The sequence below is a fragment of the Plectropomus leopardus genome, chromosome 14, assembly GCF_008729295.1.
Source record: "Plectropomus leopardus isolate mb chromosome 14, YSFRI_Pleo_2.0, whole genome shotgun sequence".
In the NCBI taxonomy this organism is placed as follows: Eukaryota; Metazoa; Chordata; class Actinopteri; order Perciformes; family Serranidae; genus Plectropomus; species Plectropomus leopardus.
This window is the reverse complement of record NC_056476.1, coordinates 5,007,920-5,024,182: the sequence shown is the minus strand read 5'-3', so window position 1 is coordinate 5,024,182 and position 16,263 is coordinate 5,007,920. Positions and strand designations below refer to the sequence as shown.

The following is a 16,263-nucleotide window of genomic DNA, read 5'->3' as shown; positions in this document are numbered from 1 at the left end:
AAACTCAGATCTGATCGTGGCACGTGTGCATGTTCATGAATGCAAATCAAGGGTAAACTGATCGAACAGTCCCACTAGTCCACAATTAGCAGACGTCCCCGCCCATTATTAGCCATATAAGGAGGTGAAAATGACTATGCATGGGCTCATCCTGTCGACCTGCACACGTGGCGCAAACAAAAGAAGAGAGAGAAAGAAAAACTTCTCTGGGATTAAAGTTATTTTGGGTGAGGTTGAGTTTAGAAATATTTTATTTTCTTCTGTTAGTGGTCGTGTGATGGGTTCTGGTCGGGTTAGGCTGTAATTCCTCACTGTTCCCTTGGGCTTGAATCTGGCTGGGTTCCCCCCGATTAATCTTTTATTAATTTTCTTTTTTTTTTAATGAAACTATCTTGCGCTTAAATGGCAGGAGTTTCAGTAGAATGAATCAAGAGGGAAAAAGAGAGAAAGAAGGGGGAGATAAAGGGAAAGTGGAGAACTGGGGGAGAAAGAGAGAGCGCACGAAAGAGAGGAACGGAAAATGAGAGAAAGAAAATAAAGGGCTGCAATGCGACTTAAGCCCGGTGTAAACTGTGCCATTTTAGGTCATCTCAGATGAAAGATAACCATTGTGAGAAAAACGTGGCAATATCTGCTGTCGTGGCTCTTAAACAGAGGTCCTACGTCCAACAGCGAGAGAGGTATAAGGACGGCCACTATCAGAGACAGCCTGGGATAAAATTCTGACAGTGTCAGAAATTTGGGATCGCCATCGAACTGTGTGACAATCAACAGAAATGCAGCATGAAATGACACACTGATCAGCCCGACACTGCTCAATGCTGATACATGATAATCTCACTCAGAGCTCTCATTGCAAAAATTGGCATGGAAAGTTGACCCCTTTTCCCCAGCCACGACCGCCTCCACATCTCCTCCTCTTCACACGTTTTCCGACACATATAAATGTCACTATAGCAAGGGCTTATTTCATGTTTGTTTACATTTTTCTTTTACCACAAGTGTAGATTTTGTTAATATGTACGAAAAGATCGGAGCTACTTAACATACTGATGCATATCAGAATAAGCATAAATTCTGTCAACAGTTTACATACAAATTTGTTCGCTCATGTTTCATAATGAGATCCAGTGTATTTAACCACCACATAGCAACAGCCCAGATGCAGCTTTACCTCTGTGAGACCACACGTTCCACAAAAACATCCTATCACACACACGTTCAAAGTCCTTTTTTGGCCACACACACACACTCTGTTCAGAAACCGCAGGCAAAACATCACCTCTCAGCTGGTGGTTTATCATGTGTGGTTAAAACTCAACCGACCATCAGCCCCCGAGCCTCCAGTTTGTCACTCTAAGTGGGAAAAACCAACCAAGCAGATGACTCATAGATACCTGGAAGTGTTGGGAAACGCGGCTACAGCTGTGACTCAGCCTCTGTTACTAGATCTCTACTGTAAAACAAAGGTCAAAGGTGACAGAAGCTTTTTCATCAGAAGATTTATTTCCCCGCAAAGCAGCAGGAAGTTAATCAGTTAATCATCGCAGACTGCAGTCATATGAACAGGTCTGTGGAAAACACCTGCTGGGGCTGAAATATCATAAACCCCCAGAGACTCACTCAGCGCAGTCATGTGAGAGAATGAGATTCACCGCTGACCCGGAAGTAATCGTCAAAGGTCAAGATTTTCTACCCGGTAACTTCTTGGTTCAGTGGAGAAATTCAGTGTAAAGACAGGAACTGCGCAACAAAAAATAACTTTGAGCTAAAATAAAATGTTTGACTTGCCCCAATCAAAGTGCGTACATAAAGCTGGCAACACGTGACTGACTCAGAATGTGTCACGCTGCTCAGTCCGTTTATTGTCTGTTTGAAACTAATAAATAGCTGTGGATTGTAGGGCTGGGCCGGTGTGAAACTAACCGGTTTAATATTTAGTCCAGACCAGACTGGCATTTTACAACTAGGTGTCACACTCAGCGGCTGCTCCCAGGGGGACTATAATGACACCGTGTCCCAAAGTGTGTCCGAGTAACGTGTCACATCACACAACATCAGAGCTCTCAGTCCACACCGAATCCGTTAAAAATGCACTTTTGTTACATCATTTAACCAAACCACCTAAGTGTCAGCTGTGCGCTCGAAATCCAACTAGAGAAGTTAACACTTAAAAGATGGGTGATTACTTAGTATCTTCCAACATCTGTACTTTTTAAACAGATAACACACATTTTATATTTTGTGATATTTACGGGAAATGATGTAGATTATAGCCAACAGTAAGTAGGTTGCACACCGGGCACTGACGGAGCAGCAGAACACCAGGCACAGTGAAGGGAAATTAATCATTAGTTGTGCTTGGTTTAAAAGTTTGCGTTCACTCGCTTCTGCAGCAGCTGCTCCTCTCATCCATTGATGTGATCAGCTCTGAGTGGACTGACTGATCACTTATCCATCCCGTAACTCAAACTCAAGAAACTGCTGCTGAGGGACCCACAAAGGGGAAACAAGAGTGATAAAAGGGGCGCGCACACACATACACTCAATACAGGAAGCTGTCAGCCTGATTATAAACATACAGTAAATACATACTGTTAATCATGTTGTCATACTGCTCATTACCAACACAATAAATGTCTGATTGAGCGCGGTGACACTGTAAGCACAGGTTGCTGAAGTTGATGTAGAAAGTGTCATGTTGACAAAATCTAACCGATTTAAGCTCGTTCACGACATCAGCAAAACTGGACCTTGACCCAACTCTAGTGGATTGTTTATCTTATAAAAAGCCATTTACAAAAAGTAATATTACACGTTGTTTTTCTTCCCAGACAGACAGTAACACCAGAAGGTCACAGGTCAGAAAGCACAGTCAGACCAGTCCCATCTGGCTGCTGGGAGCACTGGCCGCTCTGGCGAATTGAACAGGAAGCTCAGTCAGTGTATTTCCATTGGACATGACGTCAGTGCAGCTGCCAGCAGGAAAGCAACACACACACACACACACACACACACACACACACACACACACACACACACACACACACACACACACACACACATCACAACACACATACAAAAAATGGGAGTGCAGAGAAAATGGGAAGCGAGCCAGCAGCCAATCAATTTTCAACTTGAACTTTCGTTTTGGCTGATTTCTACTCTCTTCTAGTGGAGCACAGAGCTGCAGGCAGAGATCTATTAAAGAGAAGTGGAGAGGATGATTGACAGGCAAGAGTAGAAGAACACAGTATATTAAGATTATTTCTTATCTCCTGTCAGTTGTGTTTTTATAGCCCTTATATCATTCTGAAAGCTCTCTGTCCAACCTCTGGGTCCACTGAATGACTACATCCTTCAAGTACCGATTCAAAAACCTATGAATTATTTTTATAAAATCTATTTCACTCCAGTGAAAATCCCACTATTCCGCTACAAAGTCAGGAGTGGTGATCTGACTTCAAAGCAGGCTGAAAATAGCCAATAATCAGCTTTGTATGAAGCCTGGTTGACATGGCTGCTGAATAATTCTCCAGCAGAGCTCAAAGTGGAAGTTAAAAACCAGTCCGCCGGGGTTTCCCTGAGCCACGCCAGCAGGGGTATCGGCAGCAACTGGCACCCATACAACAATATGAGCAGAACACATGGCAACAAAAATTAGATTTTCCGGCTGATAGTAATTTTTCTTTTGAATACTGACCGGTGTCCAAAATTAACTTTTGACTCTCTGGCCAAGAGGGCTGGTAGATGAAAAAAAATCATATTTTTACCGGGCCAAAATCTCCAATTTTGTTCCACTTATACTTTTGCTTTAGTAAATTTCATCGAGATAATGCATTATGTTGAGCTCAAACATAAAGAAAAGGCCAAAGCAAATTCTCTAATATTTTGATTAACGGTTGTTAATTCAAACCTGAATACAACTCAAGATGTCTTGATCTTAAAATTCTACTTAAGTATTAAGTGTTAGATCGAATATAAAAGTAAATTTGAAGGTTTTGTAATCATTTTAATGAACTTAAAACTCCTTAAGACTCCTGATACACAGACAACACTGTCTAAGTGAGCAGCATTGCTCAGACGTGACTCGTCTGTGGGTCTTGCCTTATTTCTTTTAACACGGTTTGCAGCAAAAAAGACAGTAAAAATGATATCAGCAACATTATACCTTTCACTTCACTTTCAGTGTCTCTTTCTGTAGATACAGCCACTGACACACACACACATGAAATGTCATGTCTCATGACTCGCAGACATGAAACAAAGCTTAAAACTTTCATTTTAACTCAACACTTCTCGTCTCTGTTTCAGATTAAAAGCCCTCTAGCCTCTGTGGACAAGATCTCTTCATTTATCAACATACGGCTATTGTATGAGGCGAACTCAGTGTAGAAGCGTAGGACTGGCAGGCAGCAGCAAAGCTGTCTGTATTAACATTGTACTCATAAGAGCTGCAGCAGTTCAGCGTGATAGCCGTCACAATTGTAAACACACTCTTCTTTGTACATGTCGCTGGTCTCCTGCTCCTGATTTTGTTTTTAAGGTTGGCTTAGTCCTTTTAATGATGCCATATAATACGTATTTGCCCAACAGCAGCTATCAGCAGAACGACTGCATGTGATAGCTTCTTGGAGTAGCTGATGTCCTACATTACATGGTCAACGGTGCCACAAAACTAGGAGTGTTAGTGTTAGGAGATAAGTAAAACTCAGACAAAGACAATGTGGTGTGCCTGTAAATGATACCAAAATGTGGTTAAGATATTTGGCTTTTTTGTTTTATTATTACATGACTCGTGGTGCAGACGTTTACCCACGCACATTCCTTCCAACATTACCTCGCCAAACACAAAAACTAACCACAATTGAAGTTGGCGGGTGTTAAATTTGGATTCTGTTACTGACTATAAAACTACAAGAAAATCATTTTCTAAAAGAAAAATGATGAAGCAGCTTTTTCTGAATAAAACACTACATCATTAGGTCTGACAAAGGAATAAAGACCTCTCTCCTTTTTAAGAAAAAAGGAATGAAAATTGTGTCATACATTAAAAAAATGAAATGCATTTTACTTAATGTGTTTAATTCTCTTGTTGCTTTGTTTCAGCCATCTGTTCTTTGATTTAATGGCAGTAAAGCGTCTAAAAACTCATTGGTCATAAATCTTAGATGTGAAATTGATTTGACTATTCCTTTAAATCCATTTTAATCTCTCCTTTATTTAGCATTTAATGCCCGTTAAGCATCTATAAAGTAAAACAACACTGTGTATCGGTCTGATTATCGTGTGTTTTAATTCTTTTATCAGGGGTTTTGATTAAGAAATGATTAAATAACCAGAAAAGTGGTAAAAATTAAAAAACAAAATGATAAATTACATCAACTGAGATTAAAGTGCATTCAGAATGATAAAAAAATCTTCCAAAAGCTAACTTTATTGAAGATGTGTTTTATTCAGTCAAATAGCCAATGGAAGTCCTTTTGAAAGGCTCCTCTCCTCCCTCCATCCATCCCTCCTCGCATTATACTAAGTGCTGGGGAAGATAACAACCAATGGGACTTCCAAATGCATCAACATCAAAAAGCCATTTAATCATTGCTCTGCCTCTCTCTCTCCCTCTCCTTTCTCCAGTCTTCCTGCCAAATACCATTTCATGTCTCTGGGGAGGAGGAAACATTTAATAAAACTTCTCTAATCGAGTTCGGCAGCGAGGAGCTGTGTGGCCTCGCTCGCGCAGTCGCAGCCGTCTGCTCGTCATCTGAAAGACTCTGCTTCGTCTTCGGGACTCGCTTTGTCAAGAGGTTTTATTCTGAACCGCCAGACTGATGTTCCGAGAGCTTTTATGTAAGCAGACCTGACAAAAATCGACCCTATTGTGCCGTTTACGTTTTGGCTTCAGGCCCAGAGGTAGCCAAAAATGAAGTTTCAGGACTGCTGGGGGCTCCACAGAGGGCTGGATAGTTAAATTTTACTGATATTTTATTCACTGAAAGTTATAATAAAGGTGGAATTTCAGCAGGGGGTTCACTCATACTAGATTAAAATATATGCAGCCTGAACTGGTGCAGACTGGAGCCTGGGGCGTGTGTGCTTTAGCCATTTTAAAATACCGAGGTGTCAGCAATTTTGGGCGAACAAAGAGCATTTTGGAGAAAAACAAGTGAGCCTCACTTACACTGCTTTGCATAACCCCCTTCACCTATTTTATGAAGCATTTTACCATTGAGACAAATGGAGCAAAAGAATAACTGTTTTCCATCTGATGAGATGCTCAGACGTTGTTTTATTTGTTTAGTTTTTTTTTTTTTTAAAAAAAGAGTGTTCTTTAAAAAGCTGTGCCTGTGCAGTGATGTGGTTACTTAACACTGCTACTGTGCGGTTAAAAAAAGACAACGTGGCTGGCATATAAAATGTGAAGAATTTGCATCAGCACCCAGCCTCGCTGAGCACTCAAAGTTAATTATTCACTCCTGTGCTGTATATTAATTAAATGGTTTTAGGACGACTATTCAAATCAAAGGTTTAAACGGTGGAGCTATCTTTATACTTTATTTTCATGTCAAAAAATTAAAGATAATCAGTCTTTTTTGCTTAAATTTTACCCTCATCAGACACTAGAAGTCTCCTTTAAAACACTGAAAATGTTATGGTTAACAGCCCTTGAAAAGAGCAGTTCACCAAACACTTGACGAACCAGGACGTCCCCGTGTCTCCCTCTAGGACAGTTGGACGGTGTTGTTAACAGGAACGTCTCCTGTAACCACTGAGCCGCTCCACCACCTGAGACTCTGCCGGAGGACACCTAACAACCCCTCACTACAGCAGTCATTTTTCAAAAGCTACAACTGCGGTCTGAATGTCTGTGAGGGTTCAGTCTTCACACAGAGAGGTTGCTGCGTGCGTGGGCAGGAAACTTTTCAGAAGTACCTTGTGTCACCTTCTCTACTCTTACTATTCATTTTCATCTCTCTCAGAAAAAAATCTTCTCCTTTAGCTTTCATTTCTTTTTCACTGCACTTCTCTCTCAGGAGTATTATCGGGGTCTCTGCGGCTCTGACCCTTCGCCTCCTTCATATTGGATGTTAGTAGAAATTGAAGTTTTTCCTGCCGGTGAGCTCTCTGTACGTCGCTCCGGATAACAGCAAGAGCTTAATGCTGAAAATATAGAGTAGAGATTTGCGCTCCTGACCTTGTACAGTTGGGTAAAACCGTGGCCGTCTAAAAGCCTGATCCCCTGGCTGCTGCATTTTGCAGAAATGTAGGGTCAGGACCTATCACTGCGCTGAAAAGGCCACGCACAAAGAGATATCCAAGGCAGACAGAGGCACACTTAGTCCTTCAGATACCGACAAACAAATTCTCTTGTCGATACACTCATTTTGACTCTTACACAGAAGTCACTGACATTCACACACTTTCACATTTCCCTGAGAACATGAAAGGAAATGTATTTGTGTGTATGTGTGCATGTGAGGATGACAACATGCTCATTATTTTTGGTCCTTAACACTTCTTGTAATCATTTCTCATTCTTTATCTCTGACTGCGTCTCTATGCAAAGGGGTATTTTTGACAGCCGGTGTACCTGTAAAAGTCAAACTGATGATCTGGTACAGATTGACTTTTACATATTGATCTATCAAAATTGCCTAAATGTTTGAGTCAATGCATGCAGCTGTAAACGATTTTGTACTTTCTGGTTTACTTGACAACAGACAGAAATTGTACGTCAACAAAAAGAAAATAATGCAACATTAATTTAAAGTGTTTTTTTGAAATAACGGCCGGTTCCAGTTAAACAGTTTTGTGAACACTTAAATAAAGAACATCCTGATCATCTATACTCTCTTGCTCCTGATTGAAGCTCAATATAAAGCTGATATCTCTCACTAAAATGTGCGTGCATGGCATTTGCAGGTGCCTCTCTGTTGGCTCTGCTAAATTTGTGCTAAATTTCTGCTAAACTTAGGCTTTTGTGTCTATTTTGCAAGTCTTGGTGGTGCTTTTTGTGGTTTGTGTTGGACAGTAGTAGCGTGTGACTTAGTGATGTCAGCTGAACTGATACTTTGGTACCAAGATAGCACTGCCATTCTGAAAATGCGACCGTTTTTGGGTTTTTTTGCAGCAGTGTAGGTACTGCAGATGCCAATATTAACACAGATATTGGAGTTCTCCGTCACCATGAGGGATATCCGTCATTTGAAGTTCATATAGGCCATTTATGAGATAAACCCAGGAGAAAAGAGAGCGTGAGAGGAGGCGTAATGGGAGAGATGGACAGTGTGCATGTGTGTGACAGTTTATATTAAATTTGCTTTTGAAACCATCATCTGAGGCTTTTCTTCAGACAATGTTGTCCCTGCTCATGACGAGGCCTGTGTGCAGCTTTGATTACTTAGGAAAGCCAAGCCCAAGTCCTTCAGTCGCCGCCTCCTTCAATTCTCTTACACACATAACATGGAAGGGTTTTAAGCGTACGAATCTTTCATGACGTCACCCACCAGCAGGAGCATTTATTGGTCTGATGCGGCACAATGCATTTTGGTAATTGTAGGTTTTCTACCTCTGTTGTATCAATTTCAATAGTGCTTGCATCTTTCTACTGCAGAAACATCCTACTTTTATTAAAAGACCATCTCTCCAGCAGTAAAATTCTTCTTTAACTTCAGCAGCAGTTTCTCAGTTGCCTCTGAGTTAGTTATTTGCTTAAATCAACTTTAACTGAGGGATGTTTTATAATCCTGGCTTGTGCTTACATGTGTTCTTGTACGTTCCTGTGTCCTCGATATCTAACCGCCAATCCACGAGTATGAGAAGAGGAAGGCAAGTACGTGTGGATGGATAAAAGGGATCCTTAAGGCTTATCTGTCAGCTGGATAGCAGACATACGTTTGGCATTTTCTGAGGTAAGACAATAACATAATATGGATATCTATCCCAGTTAATACGTCGCTATCTCGCTCAGACACACAGCTTAGGCATGTTGACAAATCTGGGTGCTCAGTTTTAATTTTAAACAGTGTTTTCAAGGCCACCCATTCTTTTGCAGAAACCTTGAAGGCTTTGGTTCATTTCTCCCTTAAATCCACAAACTTTAAGGGTTTGCAAGGCCCTCGGGAAGCCTGTTAGTTGTATTATAATTAGAATGTGGTGACTGGAACGCACTCAAAATGATAACAAGCAGATCTCTCCCTAACAGGAAACAGAGAGGCAGCGAGCGCAGAACAAACATCATCCTTATTTAATGGCGGCATTTTATCTCAGAGTTTCTTTAACACTCCTTTGACGCTGCACACTTAAAACAAAACTCTTGACACAGACGTACATTTAATTAGCCCGTTCCTGGAAAATGTCATGTTGAGTTTTCGCCATAAAACGTTAGAAAAATATAAGATCTGCATTAAATCTAGCAGGTTGGAAGGAGCCGACGCACCAGCCGCAAGGCACACAGTCTTATCACTTACACAAACCCAGCCAAAAAAGGTCACACACACAATCACAGCTTCACATCTTCACACTTTCAATCACATTTACAGCCTCGCTCTACCTCACACACACACATAGAGTCACAGTTTTTCCTCTCACACTTTCTGGTCTGAAACCACAGACACCACAAATAGCTATCATCACCTCTCTGCCTCTGTGCCTCTCGGCTGGCAGCTTATTACATGTGGTTAAACCAACCCAACCAGCAGTCTGCCTCCCAGAGATTACCGCTCCCCGCTACAACCAGAAAAATAAAACTGTCACCCTACTTAGCTTATGGATTCAACCGCTGAATTTTCTTTTTTTGAAAATGTGAAAAAGGTGAAACAATTAGCTGATTAATCCATTAGTCTGTCAACAAAAGATTAATTGGGAATCATTTTAATTACAGATTGGATTACTTTTTAAGCAAAAATTCCCCAATTAAAACCTTTAAGCTTTTCACATGAACACTTGCGGTTTTCGAGGATGGTAAAATGAATGGTTTGGAGTTTTGTGAGTGTCAAAACAAGTAATTTCAATATGTAATTTTGTGTTGGGAAATAATGCGGCACATTCTGGCATATTAAGGACCAAAACATTAATCAAAAAATAATCTGAATATTCACACAGTGCTGCAGAAATGACCTTTTTTGTAACCTGATGCAGAAGTTAGCATCATCTTGGTTCCCTCAACAAAGATTTTTGCAGAAAATAAGTTCTGTATCAAACTTGCACATTTTGTTCAGCAAGATAATCCTCACAAATGATCACCATTTTTTTATTGTTTTTGAAGCGTTAATGCAACTGGCAGAAGTACAAAGCTAACATTAGGCTTTAAACAACTATGACATTGACACATAACCTAATATTGCCACTACAGCAAGGCTGTAAAGCTGTCATCGACGTGATGATGTTGTGTAGTCTCAATCAGCCGGCTGTTAGTAACTGTCTTTTCTAAGTAACGTAAAAGCTTTAAAATGTTACTGACCTATTTTATCCCCTAGAACAAAATGTGAAAGTCTTGTTAGCTTGTGTTAACCACAGACCTTATTTCAGGCTTCTAACCAAAAAGAAAATCATTTACTTTGAGATGAAAGAACCAGAGGTGAAAAAGTGATAACTCATTTCCAGGTTTGAGGACTCATTCCTGTGCAGAACTCTATTAATAATGAAAATAAAAGTTCTTCTGATCAATTAATGACTCATTTGGTCAGCAGCAGTAGCTCAGTCCATAGGGACTTGGCTTGGGAACCAAACGGTCACAGTTTCAAGTCCCCGGCCCGGACCAAGTTTAGTGCATGAACAAGATGCTGGAGAGCTGCCAGTTCGCCTCCTGGGCACTGCCGAGGTGCCTTTGAGTAAGGCATCAAACTGCTTGTGTACCTGTCCATGGGCAGCCCCCTCGCCTGACATCTCTCCACTTAATGCATGTGTGTAGGTCCTGTTTGTGCATGTGAGAGTATTTCGGGTATGTGTGTGACATGACAGTGAAAAAACTGAATTTCCCCTCAGAGATTAATAAAATGTTTTCTTGTTCTTGTTCTTGTTCTTCTTCTAAAATGTCCCAGAAATGGAAATAATTTGTCACAGTAAGTCCCCAGTTGCTAGTTTTGCCCAAACAAAGCCAAAAAAACTAAATACATTTAAAACAGATCAGTTCAGTTTAACATTTGAAAGAGAACAAAAAGAATATGTGGCTTTGATATATAACTTAACCAGCTGATCAAATATCAAAACTGCCCATAATTTTTATCAGTGGATGAACTGATTAATAGTTTTACATAAAGTTGGACTTAATATCAATTCCAGAGCTGTAATGACACCTGAGTTTTAGTGTAGGTAAGACAGGGTTTTTTTTTCTATGATGAACATTAGATATAGTGTTCAATAGAGCTTTTTTTTTTCAAGCAACGAAAAAACCCCAAACATCTCAAACATGAAACGTTATCTAAACACAAGAAGCTGCACAACTTTGCAGAGTAAAATAATTCAATAGTCCACCAAACTTTCAGCCAGATAATTCCTGACCCCTGAACAGTATGGATGGTATCATGGCATTTTTTTCCTTCAACGTATTAAGTTTGAGTTTCTGTGAGTGACACCATAAAACAAATCCTTTCTGCAAGTATTTTCCCAAAGTAAAAAAAAACACTATTACACGGGCCACCATAGAGGGGAGGAGAGCTTTAACATTTTGACTTTCACCTCAGATTAAAGCGACGAGTGTCTGTTTTCAGATGGAAAAACAACAAAAACACAATGTAATTATGATGTTTTAATGGTTCCCACTGGGACAGTGTCTTTCCTCCCACACTGCTCAGAGGTCAGATGGAGCAGCAGCTCTGGAGTCTCTTGTTTTAGCAGACTTTAGCAGGGTGGTTCTCTGCAGACAGAAGGGTTTGGACCCAGTTTTATCACTGAAGGAGGGTTTTTCTAACAACTGAGCTGTCACGCCAGCACCCACAATCATTTACAACTCCCTGCATTCACAGGACGACTCCACCCTCTGAGCTATAAGCTCAAATATGTTATACAGGCAGATTAAACTCCTACCATGCAACCAGTCTGTACATGAAGGCTGTTTAAACCCCTACCTAGACTCCTGCACAGAGAAACAACCTGGAAGGTCTCATCAAGTTGTAAAAGCTCTTAAATTGTCTGTCTATGAAGCACCTTACACAACAGCAGGCTTTTTTTAAAAAAAAAATCACAAAGATGTTCTTGCTGCGTCTGGTGAGAAATGATATTCCAGAAAAAGAAGGAGAGGGGGGAAAAGCTGTTAAATCCACCCAACAGACCGTCTGGACTTAGAGGGTTTCACAGCACTAGCCATGAAATCTCCAATACACTACTGTCAGCTGGCAGGCGTCCGCACACACGCACATCCACACACATCCACACACATACAGCGCTGGGATTAATCCTAAATTTGGTTGGCAGCCACCAACGGGCTCATGTAGATCCAGCTGAATATCAAAACATATTCGGAGGGGATTTTCAGGACGGGAATTAACAGCCCCAAAACGAGAAAGAGCTCAGACGCTACCTTCAAAAACAGAAGCGAACACTTACTGTGAACGCTGGTAGGAACACAGGAAATACCTCTTTTTAATGTACATACTATACAATCACTGCACATGTGGAAGGACGAGAGCATGTGATAACATGTGTTTTCAGTCTTGTGGTGAAGGCATTTTTATGTCAACAACTGAGGGTTCCTACATTCGTCCAGCCACAGTGGGTACGATTGCAAAACAAGTAAATACCTTAAAGTTTCATTCTCCAACTTTCACAACACCAGCAGTGATCCTGAACTGAGCACACAGTGAGAAAAAAAAATAAAGAAAAAACTTAAAATTGAGTTCCTCAGCCAACACTATCCCCCCCTGAACACACAAACACGCAGCAGCAAAAGCTCAACAGGAAACATTACGTCATCGGATATTTTAGTGAATCTGACTGGGGGAAAAGTTACTTTGAGGTCTTTCAGCAAGAGACACTTCTGCTTCTTAGAGCTTATTCAAAGGCACTAAACATGGAAAAGAGCACTGGACCATGTGTAAATACATTATGCAACAAACTCATGCATTATTAAATATGTTTAAAATATTCATTTCAGTGGTCGGAGGGGGAAAAAAGAACAGTTTGGGTAGCTGCTTGGGTCTTTTACAGGCCGAGAGGAAGCTCCATGCCTTGTATGGGTAAATATGTGTAGCAAGGCATTCAAAACTGGCTGAGTTTGGGGTTTGAATCTCACTGCACTCACCCATAAAGGACATAAACACCCAGAGACACTTTGGATGAAATGTCCACCACACACTATAAATACCTATGAGACCGATCCATGACTTCACAGAGGAATCTCTCAAACTTTGGGGGAAGTTTGCTTTACAGCAGCTGGGCCGGAAGCCAGCACATACCCAGAATACACTGCGTCACCAGTTAAAAGCTGCACGTCCAAACAGGCCGCATGCCTTATTCTAAACCTTTATACGTCCTGAATAAGTACTTCTCGTCTAATACAAACACTAACGCTATAACTGAGCAGTTTAAATGGAGTTCATGAGTGCAATGAGCCTTGCTCGAGGGCTCTAGAGTAGAGGTCGAAGGATATTGTTTTTCCAGGGCTGATACCGATTATAAGCACTTAATGAGACCGATAACTGATATTTGAACTGATAAACATTTAGAATAAAAATGAAAATATTTCTGCTGAAATCTAGAATTTAGAATAAAGCAAATTTAAACACAACACTTTTTTTAAATGCCTTTAGAAAATGTTATATCAAAATTGAAGCAAGTTCCCTACAACTGTTTTTTAATAAAGTTCAGTGAAAATTCTAATAAAAATATGAATGAGTAAAAATATCTCCATGAGGTTTTACAAAGCAGAAATTCATGCATGTATTGTTGGTTAAAATTCATTCATTTATTTTTATTTTCATTAAAAACAAACGCAGACATAATCTTTAATTTGAACTGAGGACCTGAACGTGTAACCTGTGACCTTTAGGGTGGCTGATGGGAGAGAGTAACATTATTATTGACAGCTCAGACTGTTAGCTATGGTTGCACCTAATGATTGCTGCCACTATTGATAAACCTCTTAAATACAATCCCAATTTCCTAAAGCTCAAACTGACACATACAAATTGCTTGTTGTATCCAATTCACAGTCAAATACCCCTAAAATTAAAACTACAATAGTATTAAACAAACACAAGCAGCAGGACGTTGCATTGGAGAAGCTGGAATGAGCAAATATCTGTCATTTTTGCTTCTATACACAACACAACAAAGATATAATAACCCAAAGACACTTAAACCTTTTCTCATATGAGATTTTTCTTACTTGTTCTTGCGGGTATCTCATTTTCTTTTCTCCTTTTTTGAGTACGGTTGATTAATGGATGGCACGTACTAGTGTAAATCTCTCCACTGCCATTCCTTAATCAGTTTTTTTATCTCCGTAATCTTTTACCATCTTATTCTGTACTCATTCCAGCAGTGCTTTGGCAACAGATCAAATGCCATGCCAATAAAGCTCATTGAATAGAAATTGACTTGTATTGACTGGCAGCCTGGCAGGCTGGTTGACAGACCAGACAAAACATGTTGTGTGGATGATATCAGAGCCGGGAAGTGAATCTTCTCAGAATTTAGATTCACGTGCTTCCCCCTCCCACCTAAACACCCCCCCCACCCATCCCTCCGTCTCCCGCTCAATACCTCATTTGGAAAGACATGAGAGGCATTTTCACAGCAAATAACCACAAAAGCTTTTGCATGTAAGAACAAACCAGCTGTACCTTGCAAGAGTTACAAAATACCAGAGAGAGCCTGGCTGCACCTGAACGCACAGGCAGAAGACAAAAAGATAAAAGGAACAAAACAGCGGAGGAGAAGAGTGGGATATCAGGCAGAGACGGAGAGAGACACTGATGGAAAAGCATGACTCACCTGTGCGCTCGATGTAGTCAACACATTTGTCTATGAAGAGTGGGATGGGTCGGTCTGAGGTCACCAAGTTTTGCAGGGGGACGCCAAAGTAGTTGCTCTCCCAGGTTCTGCGGGTGGGGGGGTACAGAGGCTTGGGGGGCTTTGAAGATCTCGGCTACAAGGGAAAAATAAAAGTTAAAAATAGGGATGAAGTCAGCGGTAAAATTACACATTTTAAGATCATTCATAGGTACTACTACATACCATTTAGACTTCAAAAACTGGCCTTAATATAGACCAACTTGTGTTTGAAATGCAGGGTTCCCATACACTTTCATGGACAAAATTTAATCACTTTTCTAGGACTTTTCAAAATTTTCCTTCTCCCAATCGCCCACTATTTTTTAAACAAGATTCAACCTCTAACCAAACACAATTTCAGCGTCCCTAATTATGTGTTCAAGGACCATCGTAAATCTGAAAATTCAACAATAATTTCTGTTTTTACATTTTCTGGCTTTGATACGCAGTGTGATTTTGGCAATTTTTAAAGAAAACATACACACAAGGTGGTTAAGAGGGGCAGGAAATGAAGGGAGAAACGAGGATGAAACAGGAAGGAACACGGATGGAGAAAGGGGGAAGGAAAAAGAGGAAGAGAGATAGGAGAACATGTAGAGAAAATAGAAGAAAAGGACACGAATATACAAAGAAAAGGAGAAGGAAAGATGCGGGGAGGATGAAGGAGAAAATAGAAGAGGAGGAAAGGGGAAGTATAAATCAAGAAAACAGGAACTTGATGATTTTAAGAGGATTCTGAGGAAGAGAAAAAGAGGAAAGAAGCCAAATGGGATGATAAAGAAAACACAAGAGTAGGTAGAGATGATAATGAGGGATAAGAAGAAAGAAAAAGGGAGACAAGGGAGAGTTAAGGAAAAAATAAGAAAACAGGAAGAGCATGAGTGGATAGAAAGGAATGAAAAAAGAGGGGATTTGAGGAAAAAGGCACGAGGGAGAGCAAAAATGGAGAGATGGTGATGTGAAGGCAGAAGATAGAGATGAAGGAGAAGAGGAGGAGGAGGGCGATCGGGGAATAGATCAGACAGAAAGTTAGTGGGATGAAGGGAGAGAGAGGGAGGCAGTAGAGGGAGGTTCATGTGGAGGAAGACGAAAAAAGAAAGAAGACAACAACAGACAAAACGTTATTCAAGACCGAAGCTGGGACGAGTAACGAGGTGCCGAGGTGGCTTTGATTTCCCACACTCCTCTGCTCTTCAAAGTGTTGTCATGCCTACAGCGGTTCGGGCTCCTCTCTAATTGGCCGGGACGGCGACTAAACACCTTCCATTTTGT

The 16,263-nt window shown here is 40.6% G+C and overlaps 1 protein-coding gene across 1 annotated transcript in view; it reads right to left on the bottom strand.

The window, feature by feature from the left end:
* arhgap5 (Rho GTPase activating protein 5) overlaps positions 1-16,263 on the bottom strand; it is a 52,827-nt gene that overhangs the window by 21,427 nt on the left and 15,137 nt on the right. The window contains exon 3 of the mRNA XM_042501174.1: positions 14,932-15,085. Within this exon, the coding sequence (XP_042357108.1) occupies positions 14,932-15,085 (154 nt within the window). The remainder of the gene's footprint in view (positions 1-14,931; positions 15,086-16,263) is intronic.